Raw genomic sequence first — 21,316 nt, 5'->3', positions numbered from 1 at the left:
TACTTAAACTTCTGCATGCAGAATCCAGTGATTCTGGATTCCTACCAGAATAGAATTCTACCTTGTGATATATATCTTATATTAAAACTATACTACAAGAATAGAAGAAAGGATTTCTTTAGAAGGCTAGCTTAGAATAGAAAATTATAACAAAGGCTTGTGACTGACCCAGACAGTCTGGACAGCTGGACTGTGATTGGCCATTAATTAGAAACAACCACATGAGACCAATCGCAAATGCACCTGCTGCATTCCACAGCAGCAGATAATCAATGTTTACATTTTGTTCCTGAGGCCTCTCAGCTTCTCAGGAGGAAAAATCCTAAGGAAAGGATTTTTCATAAAACATGTCTGTGACACTACCTTTGCACCCAGCAGGCGACTCCACTCACCCCAAAGTGAAGTTTAGAGAGATCTCAGCCTAGACAGACCTTCCAGAGAAGTCACACCAAGAATTTTCCCCCCAAACCACTGAGGTCCTGGCCCCAGCATGGCTCTGTGGAGAGGAGGGGACCAGCCCCTGGCACCCAGCACTGTTACCTGGCGGGATGGTGACGAGCTGGGTGTGCCCTGAGCGTGCCAAGGCCTGCACAGACCAGTCCTTGCCCTCGCCCTGCTGCTGCCATTGCTGCAGCTGGCAGTAATACGCCCCAGCATCTCCGCTCTCCACGCTGCTCAGCGTCAGGCTGAAGTCGCGGGCGGAGGGCCGGCGCAGGAACAGCCTGGCTGCCAGGTGCCCCTCGGGGTACTGCACGGTGCCATCGCGCCGCAGGGACAGCAGGGCACCGTCACGGCCGCTGCCCCGCACCTGGAACCACGTGGCTGAGAGCTGTGAGCGGGGCAGGAGGGCTCCCTGCAGCCGGCAGGGCAGCGTGGCCTCCTTGCCCTCCCGCGCGGAGATGCTGCCGTTGGTTTTCTCCATCTGCAGCTCGCGCTCTGTGCGGGGGAAGAGTGAGAGCAGAAAGAGATGTTGTGGTGTTGTACAGCTGTAAAAACACTTCTGCCCGCACCCACAGGCTGACAGGAACCTTCTGGAGCGAAGTGTGAGGGATTGGAATGGCCTCCCACAGGCCCCTTGCTGCTGTGACTCATTCTCCCTGGGTTGTTGCATCCCCACCCTGCCCATCATCTCTGCCCCCTGTGCAGTAATGCTTCCTACCCCCTCCAAATAAGTGATAAAGGCATCTTGCGGACCAAAAGCTGTTTAGGAAGCTGGAATTCTCTGATGCACTTTATTTAGAGCTGGAGTCAGGCTGAGAGAGGGAAGAACTGAGCCAGGGAGACCCACCATGCACCCCAGAGGTGCAGTGATTAAGGTGAGAGCAGCTGAACCTCCAGTCTTGTTCCTTAGCAGCAATGTGCTTGCTGCAGGGTAAGGAAAACCACGTGTCTTCCTTCAGGATGCTCAGCAGCACCAGGTAAGGGCAGCTTCTCTATTCACAGCATTGCACAACCACCCAAGTGCACCAGGTGTTGGAGGGAAAAGAAAAAGGCCAAAATTCACTTTGTTGTGAAGCATTCCACTACATCTGCCAGTAGCAAAAATAGCAGCTCGGTTGGCTTGGGAGTATGTGGTAAATCTTCCTAATTCCCTATTTCCCTTTGAGAGGCACTGACAACTCCTGCATCCCTAAGCCTCTGATCCAACACAGGAGCTGCTGCTTTTCCTAAGCCCTGCCAGCTTAGGAGAGGCCTGGCAGGGGCCTGTCATAAGCTGATCCAGCAGCACGTACACAAGGGATAACACCTGCTCACCTGAGAGTTTGAGCTTCAGCGTGGTCCTTCCCGATGTTCCCTCTCCGAGCTTGTACCAGCCATCCACCAGCCAGAGCCATTCCTCCACCACACAGTAGTAGCTGCCCTGGTCCCCCAGGTCTGCAGACAGGATCTGCAGCTGGAATAGGCTGCTGGACACTCTCTGGCTCAGGAAGCGGGACTGTTGTGCAGGAGAGCTGAATTCAGACCCGTACTCCAGTACGCTGCTGTGGTTGGCCCTGAGGATTTGCAGGGGTTTTGTGTCTGCCAGAGGAGGCAGGAGGTACCAGGTAACAGCAAACTGTGAATTTTCCTGGGCAAACACAATCCTGCACTGAATGGCTGCATTACCACTGGCAATTTCCACAGAGCTGTCTTTCATATCAACCTGAAGCTTGCTCTCTAAAATGGAGAAACAAAACAGTCATGCCAGATGCAGCTGCCAGTACAGGGATACTGACAAGGAGGGGAATAAAGCTGAGAGAAACACACTGGAAGAGGAGTAAGGAAGAGGGTACACAGAGGAAAAAGGCTCGTTAGGGGATGCTGGAGCAGAGGGAGGAGGGAAAGAGCAAATCCACACAGCCTTGTTCAAACAATAGCAGGGAATCACAGCTGGGTGTTAGTGGGCAGGAGAGTAGCAGAGGAGGTGCCTTGGAGACCACGGAGCAGGAATGGGGGATGGAGGCAGCCATTGTGTTGGAGCTGGGAGGCAAAGCCTCTGTCTGAAGCAAATGTGTCTGTCTACCACTGCTCCCATCAGCAGGCTCACACATACGTGACAAAAGCAGCCCACAGCTTTGGAGACTGTGAACACATGTCTTTTATCACAGAGAGACTACAGAGCCTCTGTGGGTTTCACTAACAGTTGCCATCTCAGGTGTTTGCTGTGGTTATTAATCCAAAACCACACACCAGAGTCCTGCACACCCTCTGTGATCACACCCAGAGATTGTTCAGCGTTGTGCAGCTGAGGAGAGCAGAGGGATGGTGCTGCTGGTAGCTCTGCCCTGGGCAGAGGGAAATCCTGATCCTGATGTGTCTGTGCTGCTCCTGCTCTGAGGGAACCTCTTCCCACAGCACATCACCTGTTGCTGGAACCTCTTCTCCAGCAGGGAAAAGGCTGCAAATCCATATCTTTAAAGGTCCTCCAGCCACCCGCATTTCCCTACACCCTCCCCTCCATCCATGCTCAGCAGTCAGGGGAAGGAATACACACAGGTATTACCCTCAGGTAGGGAGAAATTCCTCACCATCAGGGTTTTAAGGGACTGTAGGCTGAGTTTCCATTCTTAGCCCTTTCCTTGCATATGAGCTGAGCAGCAGGACACCCTCTGCCACAGAGGCTGGGGACAACTGAGCTCCCTTAAGGCTCGGCCCCTGGGTGCTGGTTTGGGGACAGGCAGCAGAGTTCACATTGAGATGGTCCCTCAGAATGTCTCAGACCCCTGTCCTTGGCCACAGGCTCAGCAGGGCACTCTCCCTCCCAGTCCCAAGGGATGTGGTGGCAGCAGGTTGTGGAGAGGGCTTTGGGACAAGAGGGAGCTGCAGCTTCTCCTAAAGGGATGAGGAGTAAGGAGGCACTGCAGGAAAAAGCTTTCACATTTCCCCTTCCTTCAAGGATTCCTTCTCAAAACTCAAGCAATCCACTTCAGAGCCCTTCACTGCCTCTCTTGAGACTGGTCAAAGACAAATATCCCAACTGATATCTCTTTACACCCCTGTAGAGCCTCTGCCTCTGTGAAATCTGCCCACAAAACCTCCCTGCTTATCCTTTTCTCTTTGCACCCCATTACTCTTCCTTCTCTCTGCAGACAAACACATTTTCACCAAAAGGTTGGCAGTTTGCTCCACAGGGCGACATTCACAAGTCCCAGTATCTGCTTATTGTCTCAATAATAATCCTCAGTGATGAGGATTTCCACAGCAACACTCACTGGGATGAATGGGAGGTGTATGCTCCAAGGGATCACAGTGCTGTCCTGCATTTCACAGTGTGCATTTGCTGCTCTGACGAAACAGGTATGGGCAAAAAGCAGAAGAGAGGGGACAGCAGTCACCCTAATTACGACACTGTGCAAGCTCATCAGATCCACCATGAAAACCACACAGACTTGAGCACACCTGGGAACTAGATGCAAGCTGATGTTTTAAACTTCAGTATTTAAAAGCACACTCGTCCTAGAGCTGGCTCTGTGGAAGCTCAAATGTTCAGAGGGGGACACTGGAGATACTCAGAAGCCATCTGAGATGACTCTGGGCAGCCTGCTCTAGGTGGCCCTGCTTGCACAGGGAGTTGGACCAGGGCACCTCCAGAGGTCCCTGCCAATCTCCACCATCCTGGGTTTCTGTGACAGGTGAACTAAGCACACTTGAAAAAATAAGACACCTAATTCTGAACTTCATCTGCTCAGCACCAAGGATACCCCTCAGCCAGTCAGTGAAGTGCCAGGGGATGAGGGAGCAGGCAGGGTCTTGCTGCTAGTATGACCTGGCCTGATACCCACTGGGGCAGAGAATGCTCCAGAGAAGAAAAAGCTGCTAGATCTCAGAGTGGCACACACTGAGTGCTTGATTTTGAGAGGAAAATTGCTGTTACACTCTCAGAGATCACCTCAAGAGGAAGCAGAGCACTTGCTGCAAAGCCCTTTTGTTTTAACTCCAGGTCTCCTCTCTCTCTGCTGCTAAAGACCATTTACCAAAAGGGCAGAGGAGCTGCCTGCCTCTTCCTTTCTCACATAAATCCATGGTGCTGTTCTCCCTTTCATTTTCAATTTAATTAACCAAGCTGAGCACCTCACTGCCTGTTTCCCTGTGAACCTTGCCTGCTGACTCTTGGCTTGAGCAGTGGAGCAGGCAGAGGGACACAGCTCATGTGGGCTGCTGGCCTGAGGGACACAAGGTGAAAATGCCCACTCCAGAGTGGGGGAAGCAGCTGCACTGAGAGGCTCATGAAGCACTAATTATGAGATCTCACCTTAGATACTGGAAATGGAAAAGATCTGTCCTCCTTCCCTGTTTGCTATAATATTTCATGGATGTCCCTCCCAGCTGATGTTCCATAGATCACAGCAACATGTAAACTCCTAAAGCACCAACTGACATCAAGTAGTAAACAAAGTGTTGAAGCAAAAACTCAAGAACTCCAGTATCTCTACAGGCTCCAGCTATGAGGTTTTACATGAGGAGAAGCAGGCTGGTGATTTTCATGATTTGCAGCTTCATTTTCTGCAGCTTCCCCTCAACCCTATTGCTGCCTGAGCCAGCTTCCTCCCCAGACTTCGCTACCTTCCCAAATATCCTCCACTGGCTCGGGCTGCCTTTCCAAGAGAGGTGGCATTAGAACCAACAGGAAACTCCCACTGTGCATCACCCTCTCCCAGTTCCCACCATCTTTTATGGAGTCACAGTCTCCAGCAGCAGCTGCAACACATTTGGAGCCAAATGTGACATTTTGGAGTCTCATGCTGCTACCAGCTCCTCTGTGTAGATGCTCTGCAATTACACCTGCTCATCTTAATGCCATTTACACTAGAGATGGGTGCTCAGAGATGCTGATTATTGTCACCCCTTTGCCTCAGTGCCACCCTGCCCCAGCTGGCTGTAGCTGCAGAGCATCCCAACTCCACAGGGGTGAGGAATTAGTAACAGTGGAAGAGGAGAGAGCTCCAGAGAAAAGAGCTTAGACAGGGTAGGAAATGTATTAGCCTACACCACAGCAAACCTATCAGTTCAAATACATGAAAAATGCATAATTTCAGTTCACTGGGTTGTGATTCCAAGGATTTGGAATCCAAGGATTTTAGAGGAAGGAACACTTACTGCAAGGGAAGAAAAAAAAAAAAAAAGAGCAAGAACTCTCCTTTGCTGGCAGAAAAGACACCAGGGCAAAAATCCAAACCAGCCCATGTTCTCACGCCTGCCTGCAGAGCTCAGAGGCTTTGGCCAGGACAAACCCTGCAGCCCCAGCTGTGAGCAGGGCACGCTGGCACCGTGGTGCTGCTGGGGTGGCAAGAATCATGCTGCCTTGGGGGGCTGGGGTCTGTCTGCTCGCAGCATCTCTCTTCCATAAGAGGATGAGGCTCCCAGCGGGATGCTGGCAGGAGGGATGGCAGCACAGCCCCTGCCTGCAGGGATGCCCATAAAAGGGAAGCCTGGGCAGGGCCCTGGCTGTGCAGCCCAGCTGTGCCTGGCAGGAGATGGCTCCCCATGGAGCCCCTGGTACCCTGAGGCTCACTGCTGGCTCCCAGCCTGGCAGAGGGGCCTGGTGCTTTCTCAGCATACCTTCAATATATCCTGGTCAGGGAACACAGGCATATCCCAGCATCAGCTTCAGGGGCTGGTTTTTCTCCACTGCCTCCCAGAAGCCCACACCATGGGGTGTACCTTGCACCCCAAACATTTAGCTGGGCTTCTTGAGGGGGGCACTGCTTCTTTCCAGAAACCAGGCTTAAAATCCTAGTGGCAAGGCTGATCCCTACATGCTTGGTGTAATCTGCCAACAAATAGATACTGCTTACCAGCAATAATTTGCCAGCACCAAATTTGCCTCCAAGGTTTTGTCAAGTGCTGAGGAAGCACCAGAAGAGGCAGCACCATCTCCTGCAGCCCTGGGGACACCCCAGACATCAGCAGCCCTGGTTGCCCCTGGTGACATTTGATGGATTTAAAGTTGCAGGAGAGACCTCTGCTGAAGGTTCTGCTTACCTGGCAGCACCACTCTTATTCCCACGGCATTGGAGCTGGTGCTGGCTGCTGGCTGCCCCAGGGGCAGGACGTTCCTCCTCCAGACCTCCACCTCACACTGGTACATCCCCTCGTTGGCAGGCAAGGCGCTGTGGACGTGCAGCCTGAAGGAGCTGTCAGTCTTGGCCAGCTGGGCTTTGCCCTGGAAGCGTGGCTGTGCTGCCCCCCAGAGCACAGTGCCATTGGGAAGGACCTGCACCAGCTCCTGTAAGGGACCCGCGGGCGGGCTGGGCTGGAAACGCCACCGCACAGACAGCGGCACCTCCTCCAGGGCGTAGCTGGCAGACACCTGGCAGAAGAGCTCAAAACTCTGCCCGTAAGTGACCGTGGCCATTCGGCTTCTCAGCGTGGCCTGCAGACCCAGACCTGCCAGGGAGGAGAGAGCCCTTGGCATGGGGACACAAATCCTGCCCTTGGCATGGGACACAAATCCTGCCCTGTGCCACCCCACCACACAGCCCCAGGCACTGCAGGGCCATGGCACCTGTAGTGCTGCTCCTCCTGTGCCCATACCACTCCCCACTTAGCTCCACAGTGCTCTGCCAACCCCATGCAGCCCCTGGCCCTCTCCTTTTCCCATCCCAGTTTCCCAGAAAACCCTGAGTACCCTCTTTTCCACACCAGAGGAGCCAGGGATCCTCTGCTGATGCTGCTGTCCTGTTTGCTGCTTCCCTCCACCCTCTACAAAAGCTTAACAATTCCTGTGGCCTCACTTGTGCTCTCAGGCACCCAGATCAGCAACAAGAAAGTTAAATCACCCTAAATCACAGCCAGAAGCTGCCTCTCCATACAGGCACCCAAGAAGGAAGGACATGGTCACTGCACACCACGGAGATGAGCAGCTCTGCACTCAGAGGAGAGGGCAGGAGAAGCAATCAGAGGCCAGCACCAGGGGTGTATCTCTGATCAATTCCACCAGACAACTCAGCAAGTAGCATTGTGGAACTTAATTACTGCAAGTAATTATGCTGCTAGAACAGATATTTTGTATTCCAGCTTAAGGAGACAGGCCTGCTGAGCAAGATACTGCCCCTCAGGTCCCCGAGCATTTCAGCTGTTGTCTCCCACTGGTCTCTCCCAAAACACACCATGGAGGACTCTGGCATCATGGTAGAAATGGAGAAACTGAAGCAGTGCAGGGCCAAGTGATCAGCCCTGAGTGAGCTCAGAGCACAGCAGGCCTATGTCCCAGTGATGCGTCCACCTGTCAGAACCCAGGAAATTCCTCTGGCTGCCCTGGAGGACTCGAGCCCCTGCCCAAGGGACTCAGAGACCTTGGCACAGAGCCTAAGACCCCTGTGCCTTTGATCTTGACCCATGCATAAACAATTACCAACCTTTATATGAAGAATTACAAGTCCAGAGAGTTTAAGTAGAATAATAGTTAGTTTATCATGGGGTTAAAAATAGATTTTTGAGGTTTTTAGAAAGGGGACTCGGGGTCCCAAGATGGAGGAATTTGGGTGCACCCTGTGCTCCTTCCTTCTTCTTCCTAGCCTCCATGATCTGGGTGATGGCGGCACTTTTGCATTGGTTTAAGATAGAAACTCACTGTCTAACATAGGCAATAAGTATTGGGAAGTTATTGTAAATAATGTACATGTAGCTTTTAGTATAAAAGAATATAGAATAAGGAGTCAAGGGGAGTTGTAGTGGAACCATATTGTTAGTCTTGAGGTGGTTAGGAGAGCAGCAGCTGCTCCTAGGATGCGTCAGGGGCTGGGGTCTACTATGTGATCAGAATGCGCTTGATGTCCCATTGAGAATTAGATATCTTCTTGTAGGTAGAGCTCAGTAGGAGCATGAAGACATAGGCTTGGATTATCGCTACTGCTACCTCTAGGACAGTTAGGAAGAAGAGAACTAGTAGAGTTAGGAGTGAAACTGCTGGTATTGTGGAGAACAGGGCTGTTGTGGCTGCAGAGATGAGTTGGATGAGAACACCATCCAACTGTTGAGGGCAGCCAGTGTGCTTCAACCCAACCTGCCAGACAGACCTCAGCGGGTTGGAGAAAAAATGTTAGAGATAAGAAATAATAAACAACCTTGAGAATGAGAACAGAAGAATCCTTACTCCTTATTCAACTGCTGGGCTGGGAAAAAGAGATCCACCCACTTCTCCAACCCAGAAATGGCCGAACTCACCCATGGAGGTGACCGTCACCGCTGCCTCTCCCTTGCCTGTCCAGTTCCGGCCTCGGGCCCACTGCGTGGCTTCACACCGGTACTGCCCACCATCATCCTCATCCAGCGTGCTGGGGATCACCAGGGTGAAGGTGCCAGAGCTCTCTTTCTGCAGCCTGAGGCTGCCCCGAGCCCCCCCGTCCCGGTAGGCGCTGCCCAGGCTCAGGGTGCCATCCCGCTCCATGGCAGCCACCAGCTCCCTGTGCCCCGGCTGCTGCGGGGACAGGTGCCACCAGCGCAGGGACACGGGGCCGGTGGCTCCCTGCACCTCGCAGTGCAGCGTGAGGGGGTCTCCTGCTGTCACCCGTGGGGTGCTGGTGGACACAGACAGGTGCAGGTGGCTCTCTGCAAAGGACAGTGACCGCGTTGGGATGCTGCACTCCTTAGGAAAAGCCAGAGATACTCTAGCGTTACATGGAAGACCAGACAAATCTTGATTTTGGAAAAGGAGTTGGGGTGTAGTAATTACATATTCTCTGAGCAGAGAGAGACAGGGTTCTCCCAGGAAAATCCTGGGAAGCTGTAAGAAGCGGTGAGAAACTTAGAGGAAATAATTCAAACAATTAATATCTCTCTTTCTGTAACTGTTGTTTATAGATATGGTTCTCCAGAATGTGCCATTCATAGTTCACCAGCTGTGTAAGAGAAGGTTCCTAAAGGCCAGTCAGATATTAAGTCCACCATTGTTTCTATAAGAACTGTAGATTTCTAATAATAAGGAGTCTTTTCATGCCTTGTGATGATGGAGTCTCTGTATCAGCTTTAGCTGCCCCCAATACCCCTCCAGTGATATTGGGGAATTGCCTGAAATTTTCAACCAGATTTCATATAAATTTGGAGAAAGCTTTGTGGTGGTGGTTTTCTGTTTTGTTTTCATTGGGTTTTTTGTGGGTTTTTTTCTGTTTTATGTCTTTCTTGGGACACGGATACATAAAGAATGAGTTAAGAAACAGAGTCCCAGCAGGCAGCTCCTGCTACATCAGAATAACCATTATCTAGCTATGACAAGGAAACCAAGAGCCTCCTACACACTTTCCTTAGAGTGGTTTCTCACAAATCATCCATCCAAAACAGTGAGAGTACCCTGATGGAAATGACAATGATCCCCCTCCCCAGATGTGCCTGTTCTGCTGGGTTTTCCTGTCATTTTCAGGAGCAGCAGCAGATGTTGCTCACAGTTTTCAGTACCAAAGATACAGGAGGATTCAGACTCCTCAGAATTCTACCTATTTGCCCCAAAACTTACTGTGAAGAGATTGGACTAAAGGTTTACACTTTGTTGACAGCTACCATGTCTGTCATGTTAATATGGGCTAATGCAAATGTTTTTCCCATTATCTATCAAAAACCCTGGTACATTTGCACTCTTGCTGCCTTGTCAAGATGAGGCCAGACCTGAAGCATTTCCCAGTCAAGGATCCTGCAGACTTCACCCAGCAGAGCAGCTGTGAGGATTTACTAACCTGCCGGCTTCACGTCCACTTGGATGCCTGATGACACAACGGTCTGGATGCTCTGCAAGTCTCCAGGAGTCTTCATTTCTGACACAGAGCACTGGTAGGTGCCCTTGTCCTCCAGCCCCACCTCAGAGATGGTGAAAACATAAACTGTGTTGCTTGGCTTGACTGCTCGCAGCTGCCCCAGCCTGGCTCTCTCCTCGTACTCTTCCTCCCAGGTCAACACCCCGTGGGGATCAACCCTGGCCACTTCCATGCCATTGAGGAGCCAGAGCACCTTGAAGTTGCTGCTCTTTGGGGCTTCCAGCACACAGCTGAGCTGCAAGGTGTCCCCTTCAGAAAGGGAGGGTTCAGTGGCAGTGAGGTCCACGGAGAGCTCTGTGCCTGTGGGCAGCCAAAAACAAGGAGGGTGGTGGGTGGCGCTGCCCTTGCTGCCCTCCTGCCTGGCAGCACCAGTGGCCGTGCAGAGGGCAGCAGGAGGGAATTCTCTGTTAAAATGTGGGGTTTTTCATAAGAAAAGTGGTCAGGATGGAAAACTTGACCCTGGGGAGAGGGTTGCCAGCTGTGGGCACTAAGCAGCAGTTGCAGGTGGAGGAAGAGCCAGAGCCCTGGGGAGCTGAGCTCCCCCCTTAAGAGCAGATAAACCCAACAGAGGACTCACTGGGACAGCCTTGCGCCACAGCCTCCCTCTGCTCAGCTCAGGCATTGGAACTGGGCCCTGCCCTAACTCAGAGGCATCAGCTTTTGCAGGTGCTGCTCTGTCTCACCTCCTGGAGCTGTTTTACCTCATGGAACACCTATCCTGTAAGCCAAAAAGGGACACAAAGGGCTGTTATCACAGTGGTGGTTTTAACTCTGCTTGTGATAGAAAAAGGTGCACGAAGGGGCTTTTCTCAATCTACTGTGGCTGTTCCTGCATGCTGAAACCCCAGTGGCTGCTGTGGGCAAGAGGTGCTCTCCAAGCTGGAGAGGATTTGGGTTAAGTTCCTACACAAAGCAGAAATGCCAAGACTTATCACATCAGGCAGAAAGGAAGAAAGAGAAGGTGGATCCTGCTCCCCACACCAATTAGCAGGAGGTGCTGAGCAAAGAAGGCAGTGACAGGGGGAACTTAAAGCCATCTTCCCCTTGGCAGACCAGTCAGCTGTGTCTGAGGTAGGGACCCCATCTCTGGGTGCTATGACAGCATTCACCTTCCTCACTGGGCATTCAAGGCCCCTGGTTCCTGGCATCAGCCTGGCTGCACAGTGGCTGCAAGCAGGAGACCCACTGATACCCCAAAACCCTGAGCCATGGCCCCACAAAGCACTGGAATGGCCAAAAACCTGAGGAAGGACAGAGCCCCCATTCCCTGGCTCACACCACTGTGTCCCTGGGTCACTGTGGTGCTCCCTGAGTCTCAGAACAAGGGAAAGGTTACGTGCTGTAGTTTGGAAGGAAAACAGAGCAGCTCCCAGACCACAACTGGAAGGGCTCAAATAATTTACCTAAAGCACAGCACCCTGTGAATTCAAACACTGGTTCATAAACAGTTTGTGAACAGGAATCCCAGCTGCTGCAGATATGTTTGGCATTCCTAAATATTTGCTGCAGAGTTTATAGAAGCCCCTGGAGCAGCCAGCCATGGTCACAGTGGCTGATGGCTCTCGGAGTGATGGGGTGCTCAGCCCTGGGGTCCCCCACTGGGTGCTGGAGGACAAAACCGGCCCTGCAAATTAGATGGAAGGCTTGCACACCCACTGCTGTCCCACCGTGGCAATACCAGGAGCACCAACGCTGCCACCATGATGTCCTCTCACCACCAGCACCTCCCTTCTACCTTTAACACTTACCACAGGACAAATACCAAACTCTGACAAGGTTTCTAAACAATCCCATGGCACTGATGCCTGAATCCTCACACTGCCAAGCCCTCCTTAACAAGAGGATGCACAGGAGTGCACTAACTGCCATTGCAGGCTGGGAGAGCCTTTGCTGCAAACAGTGCACAATGAGGGGAATATAGCTTAGCCACTCAGACAGGTTTCAGGAAACAAAGTGACAAGAGAGCACAGTTCCCTCCCCCTCCTCCTGGTACCTTGCTCCCCTGAGCCACGTTCGGAGGGCTGAGTTCTCACCCGTCTGTGTCTCTGGTTTCCTGCTCTGACTCATCGCCCTCCCACGGGACACCAGTTCCCCTCGCTGCCCCAGCTCTGCTCTGAGGCCTCCTCCACCCGCCCTGAGCAGTGGGGACAGGGTACATCACTCCCACAGGCAGGGCTTCAGCGGGAGACTGATCCATTTTACTGCACCCTGCGTTAAAGGACACCAATTAGCCACAGCCTTGTCTTGGCAGCTTTGAGCTAAAGCTGACTGGTGAGAGAGAGAGAGAGATTCTCCCTTCCCCTGGGCACAGCTACTCACACACATCTGTGGGAAGGGCAGGGTGAGGAGCACAGCCAGCAGAGGCTGTGGCAGGAAGGATGGCAGACAGGGGGCTCAGAGGAAAGGCCTGACAAATACCAGCCCCAGTTGCTCTGGAAACAAGCTGGTGGCAGCAGGGACAGAGAAACCACCCCCAACAAGAGCTGTGCAGCACACACAGGCCACCCCTGGGTCCCTGTGCTGAGGCACAGTGACGAGCAGCTGACTTTAAGGCCACAAGAGCCTTGAGGCAGTGTAACAACCCTGTTTCCACACTCTGGAGTTAGCACTGCCAAGGATCCATCCAGGCCGCTGTGGGCACACGCTGTGCCCTCTGCTAACACCTCACAGGTCTGTGAGGCTGTGGCCTCACAGCACTGCCAAGGATCCATCCAGGCTGCTGTGGGCACACGCTGTGCCCTCTGCTAACACCTCACACAGGTCTGTGAGGCTGTGGCCTTGCTGCTGGCATCGGGGATTTGGCTGCACAAGCAGCCAAAGCACCATCAGCTCCTGACCAGCTCTGCCATGGCACTGAGCCCAGCCCAGCCCCTCAGTGCCCAGCCAGACCCACAGTGTGTCCCTGCGCTGTGGCACAGGCAGGTGAAGGGGCACTGAATTCTGCTGCTGTAGAGCCTGGAATGCACAGGGGAGCTGGGGCCAACAGGTGAGTTTGAGTTTGCAAAGGCCTTACCCCGGCTCAACACTGCCAGCCAAGTCCTCTGAGTTTGGTGGCGGGAGATGTCCTTCCATGTCTTGTCAGGATCCTCAATCCACTCGGCTGCCTCACAGTACAGCTGCCCCTGCTCAGATGGCTTCACTCCTCTGATGACGAGCTTGTACGTGCTGTTCCCAACCTTGTTCAGCTGCACATCCCCCTCCAGGAACCTCTGCTCATAAGAGGGCCCTGGCTTCAGGATGAAGTCCTTGGAGAGGGTGAGGATCTCCTTGGCAGGCTGCTCTCCTGCTCCCTGAAGAAGGTACCAGCCAACGGAGAGATGGGTGTGCTGGGCAGTGGCCTTGGACACCTCACAGGTCAGCTCCACCACATCCCCTTCCATGTGACTGAGGGCCTGGGGTGCCATGGAAGCCGAGAGGGTGTCTGGAATCACTGAGCATGGGGAGAAACACAGAATCACAGAATATCCTGAGTTGAAAGGGACCCACAAGAATCACCGAGTCCAGCTCCTGGACTCTCTCAAGGACAACTCCCAAGAATCTGCAACCAGGCCTAAGGGATCTGACAGCACAGGAGAGAAACCTGTAGCTGACTGACAAGGCTTCCATCATCTCTTGTTGAGGTGTGAAGTGACTAAAACCTCAGCAAACAAGAAAAAAAAAGTCAATCTCTTCACAGTGCCCTCTTCAGCCAGACTGCAGTCAGTAATAATTAGGCAACCCCAAGGAGATTAGAATCCATCCCCTCACTATCTCAAATGGTGAGATCTATCACCAGTAGACTGGTGCAGCACCAAGATAAAGGAGAAAACAGGGCTGAACACCAAGTGGAAGCACCATACCACCATGTAGACTCTGTGGGCTCACAGCTGGGCCTTTCCCTCTGTATCTCCACCCCACTCCCTTCCCTCTCCATGGTGTGCAGGAGCTGCTACCTCCCTCCATCTGTGGGTATCCCACTTGGGTCAATTCCCACACCCACAGAGCCTGAAAACTCCTCTGCCTTCCTACGTGCTCAGCTGCAACACACTGTGTCTGTGTCAGGAGCTGAAATCAGGCCATGGGAGGGCAGAGGCTTCCTTTTCCTCCCCTTGCTCTGGCTGGGAGGAAATATCCACAGAATCACAGAATAATGAGGTTGGAAGAGACCTCTAAGATCAAGTCCAACCTATGCCCTAAGACCTCAACTAGACTACAGCACCAAGTGCTTTATTGCATTCCAGTACTTTATTATTCTTTCAGTGAAAAATTTTTTTCCTAGTATCCAGCCTATACTTTCCCTGACATAGCTTGAGACTGTGTCCTCTTATTCTGTCAGTTTGCTGCCCAGTGGAAGAGACCAACTGTCCTGGATTGCCAGGACCCCTGCCAGGGAGCTCAGAGACCCTGGCACAGAACTCAAGACACCAGTGACTTGGATTATGACCCATGGAAAAAGTTACCAACCTTATATGAAGATCTGCAAGCCACGAAAGTATATGCAGAATAATAATTAGTTTGTCATGGGGTGGAAATTAGATTTTTTGGGGTTTTTAGAATGGGAGAAGAGGAGGCTTAGAGATTCAGGGGGGCAAGATGGAGGAATCTGGACGTGTCCAGTCTTTCTCCTTCCTCTTGGCCTCCATCTTGGCACTTTTAGATTGGTTTAGAGTAGAAGTTCACTGTCTAACATAGGTGATAGGTACTGGAAAGTAATTGTAAATATTGTACACGTAGTTTTTAGTATAAAAAGATAACACCACCCAGGGGCAGGCAGAGTGCCTCTGTCCATCCTGCTGAGCGGACCTCGGCAGGCCAGGAGAAAGAATTTTATAGATAAGAAACAATAAACAACCTTGAGACCAAGAACTGAAGAGTTCTCACTCCTTTGACTGCCCAGCTAGGAAAAGAGACTTTCTAATGTATCTTGGGGTCACTGTGAGCAGCTAAAGCCCTGAGAACCGACCCCCACCTGTCCAGGGGGAAGGAAGTTGTAGAAAGCATAAGGTCACCTCTAAGCCTTCTCTTCTCCAGGCTAAACAGCCCCAGCTCCTTCAAACGTTCCTCAAACCAAAGAACATGCAAAGTGATGGATATCTTGACATACCTACCTCAGCCCCACTCGCCATCCCTTTTCCCCAGTGTCCCTCTGACAGATGAGATGTCCTTGTGGGGACAGCAGGGCTCCCACTCAGGACCCACCTGTGAGGTTGGTCTTGGCGCTGTAGCTGCCGAAGTACCTCTTGTCGGTGTTGGGCGTGTGGCACTCGTACTGGCCGGCGTCGCGCTCCTGCAGCTCGGTGATGTGCAGCAGCACGGCATCGCCCTGCAGCCGCTCCACGAAGATGCCGCGGCCGCGCACGCGCTGCGTGTAGATGGCGTAGGGGAACAAGGGGTCCACGGTGCTGACGATCTGCACCTCCCGCTCGGGGGTCGAGGGCAGGTAGATGGACCACTGGAAGTTCTGCTCCGCCGGGCCCTGGTAGCCGCTCACCTTGCACCACAGCGTGATGTGGGAGCCCCTGACGCGGTAGAGAGGGCCCTCCTGCACCGTCACCAGCCGCTGGGCACTGGTCAGACCTGTCAGCACACACAGTCTTTGCAGGGGGCAGTTACAAGAAAAAGCCCTGTGACAACAGAGCCCTGAACTTTCTTGTCTCCTGTCACACTGGGGGTCACACGACAGAGCCCAGAGCATTGTGGCCAGAGGGCTGCCGAGCCCATTCGTGCCTGAAGAGCCTCTCTCAGGCAGCACTACAGGGGAAGCAGCAACCAGGCTGAGAGCACTGGAGGAAGCTTGTGGTGTGTTAAAATGAAGAGGGCCAAGTTCACAAAGCGTAGGGGACAGGGAGCAGGGGTGCAGAGCTGATCACTGCCAGAGGAGGAGATGCAACACAGAAGCTGAGGGACACGGGACAGTGGAGGTCAGCAGCAGGCTGCATGCTGCAGAGATGCTCCATAGGTAGAAATGGAGGAGAGCACGTCAGAAAGAACTCTCCTCTGAAGGCAGGGGGCACAAGGAAGGATCAAGAGCTCCCTCCATTTCTGCTTGCAGAGGGTCTGGGGATTGCCACCCACAGACTCTCCCCTTCCATACAGCTCCCAGCAGTAACATTCGCTCTGTCTGGAGCTCAGCATGCACACCAAGCAGAATACCCACAGGACATGGTCCTGAGTTAAAAAACAACTGTGGTGGCTAGGGAAGAGAGCTGGTGACAGGGCTGCCTAGGAAACCTCCAGAAATTCCCTCCCAATGGAAGAGGGAGCGAGGTAACACCCTCCACACTGCAATCAGCCACTCAACGGGGACGTGCATGTCCCCTCACTGAAACCCTCTTAGGGCTTGGGCTCTCGTTTTAGAGTGAAAACACAGTGCAAAAGGAGCACAGGCTGATGCACCTCTTCCCATGGCACCTGAGCCAGAGCAGCGCTGGCTGAGCCCCCCATGCCCTGCTTTCCCCACAACACTTCCAAGAAAGCTCCGGCCACTGGGCAGGGCACTCACCCAGGAGGAAGAGGAAGGCAGCTGCCAGACACTGTGCCAGCCCCATGGGAGTCCTCTCTGCTTGGATCCTGTCCCAGAGGGGCGCTGGAGGGTTCTCATGGGCGATGGCCACGCCGCTGTTTAGAGAGAGGCTGGGAGGAAACTGTCTCTCAGCAGTGGTTTCCTCTGCTCAGAATGGCAGGGAGAAGTCACGGAGCAGGGTGCATCAGCAGAGCAACACCCCCTGGGAGGTGATAGCCTGCACCCTGTCCCCAGGCCACCTGGGCAAGTGTGACGATGCCCAAAGCCCCTTCTGTCACTGCATCCATGCCAGATGCCTGCCTGTGGGCACCACTGGCTGTGGCTTTGCTGTCAACAGCAGCTCATGGGCTAAAGCTCTGTCTCACTGCTTCCCCTTTAGTGCATGGAGAAGCTTGCTCCCTGCTGACAGCGAGGAGGGGACAGGGGGCTGGATTCTAGGGAGGGATGGAAGCAGATCTCTAGGGATGAAGGTTCCTCCAGCTATTGATTTCCCATGGCTGCAGCCAGCAGCATGCCTTGGGTAGAGGCCAGGGTGGCACAGTGCTCCTTGAAGATGGCTGATCAAGCTCTCCCCACTCCAGTGATCCCAGTGGGGCATCCCTCCCACAGCACCCCCACCAGCCCATCCACTCCATGGTCAGGAGGATCATAGCAGCCAGTCCAGCAGCTTGTTGGTTCTTGAAGGATCCCCACAGAGCCAGGAATTGTCCAGGAACTATCCTGTATGCAGATCCCATGGATGTGGGAGATCCTGGCCCAACACTTCTGGGAGAAGCAGTAGGACCACAGGGAGCTGCACTGGAGGGCTGAGGTCAGGAGGCTCCAGTGCAGTCCCAGGGGCTCTGGCACATCTCAGAGATAAGTGCTGTGGCTGCATCACCTGGCACATGCTGCTGGCTCCTGCTGGCAGGTGCCAGGGGTGTCCTGGGACATGGTGGGTCATCCAGGGCCACATTCTAGGCAGGGAAAACCCAATCTCTGAGTTATGTAGCCAAAACACTAGAGATGGGCTCAGAGGCACTCCTGAAATGATTTGTTTGGGGTTTTTGTTTGGTGGGGTTTTTTTTTGGTTTTGGGGATTTTTGGGGTGGCATTATTTTCTTTGTTTGGGGCTGTTGGGCTTCTTTCCCCAGGTGGCACAAAGCATTTATCCCTGAGCCATGCTGCTCCTGCTGGCTGCCAGAGGGACTGACTGAATGACTTGATTAGCTCAGGGATTCACAAGCAAAACCCAACCATAAAACAGCTCCTCTTGCTGGATCCCAGGGGCCTTCCAGAGGGAATGAGATTCATGTAGCGACCCAAAACAAACACCAGATCCCTCCTTTCCCCATTTATAAAACCAACTCATATGACAGGATGGGAGGTGGAGGCAGAGGCCTCTTGCTGCAAGGCTGCACCCTCCATCACCAGCTCCTCATCAGCTCTTCAGAAAACCAAATCCAGACCAGGGGATGGGCTGTGGCAGAGGCAGAGGTCCCTGCAGGATCCCACCTGTGCCCTGTGGCAGCAGGACACAGCCATAACTGCATGGTAGGCTTACGTTCCGTGCTGCAGGATTAAACCTTCCCATTTCAGAAGGAAAGGGATGGAGAGGTTTGCTTTCAAAGAGCAGCCCACTGCCAGCACTGCCCTGGGGGATCATCCTGTTGACAGTAAGCCAGCCCACTTACCACTTTGGAGGAGGGAAAAGCATCAAAAGCATCTCTGCTACAGTGACAGAGTAAATGGAAAGGAAACTTGGAGTTCAACCTCAGTGAGCTCCCGACAGCCAGTGTGCAGATAAACACACGCTTGGGGACAGTTTAACTCCAAGCTTGCAGCTCTAATGATGCATGAGTCGCAGTTTGCATTTGCAGTAAAGAAGCTGGGGAGAATAGGATTGCCTGGCCCAGCCCTAGCCCTGGCAATAATGGTGCTCTGTGGACAAAACCAACAGATCCCTCTTCCTGGGAATGCACAGTGTAAAACTCACTCTCTTCCTCTCTGGGAAATCAGAACAACCAGACGTACAGCAGGGCAGGGTGAAGGGAGGGGATCAGAGAATTCTTCACAAAGACAGCATTGCTATTAGAAGCCACATCAGGGAGTCCAAATCCATGGGGAGAAAGATTCCCTTGCCCTATCTTCCCAGGCATGACACCAGACAAGAAATTACAAGGAAATATGCTTCTTGGAGAGCACAGAGGGTCCCTGCCTGTGCCTACACAGAGCAGAGGACTTTCCTCCTCTGAGCCAGGTGCTGCATGTGCCCAGGGCCCTACCTGGTGAACTGAAGTGCTGCACTGGCCCATAAGGATTAAACACTCTTGTTCTCTGTCTCCTGGAACAGCCTGGCTACTGCCAGCACCACAGCAGGGCCACCTCTCAGTGCACCCCAGCAGGGTCCAGCTATCTCCCCCTCCAGAGATAAAGCTGAGGATTGGTTGCCCAGACCAATGGCTTTGTCTTTCACACTGGTGATGACCATCTTTAATTGCATGCCTCCATTCTCCTTCCTCCTGCCTCTCCCTGGATCCCTTTGAAGGTGCCCTCTTAGGATGTTGCTCAGCCACTTTGGGTCAAAGCTTTGCAGAAAAATGCCACCAGAAGCACAGCATGGAAAGTTACCAAGCCCAGTACCAAGTTACCATGGAAAGTTACTAAGTGAGGTGGAGGCTCTGCTAAAAGAGCAGAGCAGCCATCAGCCGCATCCAGAGTGACTTGGAAACCTCTTGGCTAGACAAGTGCTGACATTCACCTTACACACTGCAGTGAGCCTGAGGAGAGATGGAAATAAGGCAGGCTCAGCCCCACATCAGGGTGGAAAGGCTGTGGAGGAAGCTGTTGAGGGTGAAGGAGGTGACTCAGTAACCAGTGTTGATTTTTAGGGGGAGGAGTCTGTTGAGACACAGAAGGGATTAGGCAAGCACAGAGGAAAGGCTGTAACCCTGATCCCAGTCTGGCTCTGTGGCTCCCACAAGTTCCCCCACCCCATTTGGGCGCCTGGGGTTAGGGAAGCTGTGGTTTCCTGTGCCTGCAGCCATCACACTCACTGCTGGCTTCCACTGAAGTCACAACAAACGCCACCATCCAAAGGAAATCAGACCTCATACCATGTTATAGGCAAATCCAGCTTTGCACAGGAAGGGTTTTCAGCCTGTGTGGTTGTAAACACCTCTGTGCCCTGCAAAGAGCAGCTGCAGAGAGCTCCCCACATTTCAGGCTGCTCTTGTGACCAAATGGGGAGGGGAAATACAGCCCAGGGGTGCAGGCTGTAGGCAAGCTCTCCAAAAACGCTGCCTCTGCCTCAAAACTCATTAGATTGACAAGTCTCTGGAGCTCTGTCCCCCACCCAGAAATGCCACTGCTGTGTGCCCACAGTGATGTGGAGAGGCAGGAGGACAGGGAGGGATGGAAGCTGCAGCTCTGAAAGCAGGAGGCTGGCGCCAGGCAGGGTGGGGGGACAGGGGGAAGAGCACAGCATTAGCTGGGATAATCTGGCAGTCTTGGGGGACGCGCCAGAAGCCTGCAGATAATCAGGGGAGCTGGTGCAACCGACTTTGAAGTCTGCCATCAGGTTTTCTCAGCCCGGCTCAGACATCAAAGGCAGCTGGTTGCTGCCCCCAATTACAGAGCGAGCCGGCCTGCTGCCTGCCTTCCCCAAGGCCGGCGGCTCAGCCGCGCTCCCCCGGGCACACGCTCACGGCCAGAAAGCTCCTGACGAAGCAGAAATGCCCAAATTCCCTGCAGCTCCTGCTGGAGCCAGCCTCACTTCGCTGCGAGCTCGCCTGGCTGCCACGTGGCTTTCACCTTGGGCTGTGGGAGCCAAGTGAGATCTCGGTGGATACTGATCTGCCCGCTGATGTGCTGTGGCGTTTGTCAGTCCCAGGAAAACCAGACAGCCACAAAAAAAAAGGGGAAGACTAACAAAAGAGAAGAAAATAACCTTTTCTCATTGTGGTGGCAAAGTCGCTGCCTTTAGTCAAATCTTGCATGGCCCTCATGGGACATGGCTCCAACACACGGCAAGGTCAGGGTCTTCATGAGCAAAACTCCACAACAGCACAGAGAGGCTGTCGGTTTGCACTGAAAAAACACAACACAGTACAGCAAGTGAAAGCAAATAATTCAAACCACAAACAAAACAAGAGAAATTGAAATCTAAGAGCAGAAGTGGCTGAGAAGCAGAGAAACAACTGTCTTGTACCAGCTGCAGCTTCTAAGGACTCTGGCCATGCTGAGTAGCAAACAGCCGAGAATACACACAACTCTTCTTCAATGAACCGGTGTTTGCTCTTATATGCACCATCATTTCTACTGGGAAAAAAAACCCAAAAAACAAAACAAATGAAATCAGAGAGCAGCCTGCCCTCCATGAATGCTGGTGATCCCCTCTGCAGCACACGCAGGGCCCGATCACGTCACGGTGAGGTCTCCAAGTGCAGCCCCCGTGCCCAGCCCGGCTCCTGCACAGCACCAGGAGCCGCCCCCGGCCCACTCTGCGCTGCCAGCTGAAGCAGCATCAGCGTCTTTTACGCAAGCAGCATCATGAAAGGCTCTTTGAAGCACAGCAGCAGGGGAATGAGCCTGGTTGTTTCAGTTCCCC

At 53.1% G+C, this 21,316-nt stretch overlaps 1 protein-coding gene across 2 annotated transcripts in view; it reads right to left on the bottom strand.

The window, feature by feature from the left end:
• CD101 (CD101 molecule) overlaps positions 1-20,604 on the bottom strand; it is a 33,623-nt gene extending 13,019 nt beyond the window's left edge. Inside the window, exons 1-8 of one of the 2 annotated variants that reach the window (XM_074532120.1) lie at positions 16,708-20,604; positions 15,405-15,782; positions 13,240-13,656; positions 10,149-10,526; positions 8,647-9,030; positions 6,463-6,867; positions 1,756-2,157; positions 541-936 (exon numbers count right to left, since the gene is read on the bottom strand). In XM_074532120.1, coding sequence (XP_074388221.1) covers positions 541-936; positions 1,756-2,157; positions 6,463-6,867; positions 8,647-9,030; positions 10,149-10,526; positions 13,240-13,656; positions 15,405-15,782; positions 16,708-16,753 — 2,806 coding nt within the window. In that variant the 5' untranslated portion in view covers positions 16,754-20,604. The other variant, XM_074532112.1, reaches the window with a different exon arrangement.
• Between the last annotated feature and the right edge of the window lie 712 nt (positions 20,605-21,316).

Source organism: Zonotrichia albicollis, chromosome 2 (genome assembly GCF_047830755.1).
Source record: "Zonotrichia albicollis isolate bZonAlb1 chromosome 2, bZonAlb1.hap1, whole genome shotgun sequence".
In the NCBI taxonomy this organism is placed as follows: Eukaryota; Metazoa; Chordata; class Aves; order Passeriformes; family Passerellidae; genus Zonotrichia; species Zonotrichia albicollis.
The sequence above is the reverse complement of the archived record's forward strand: the minus strand, read 5'-3'. Positions and strand labels throughout refer to the sequence as shown.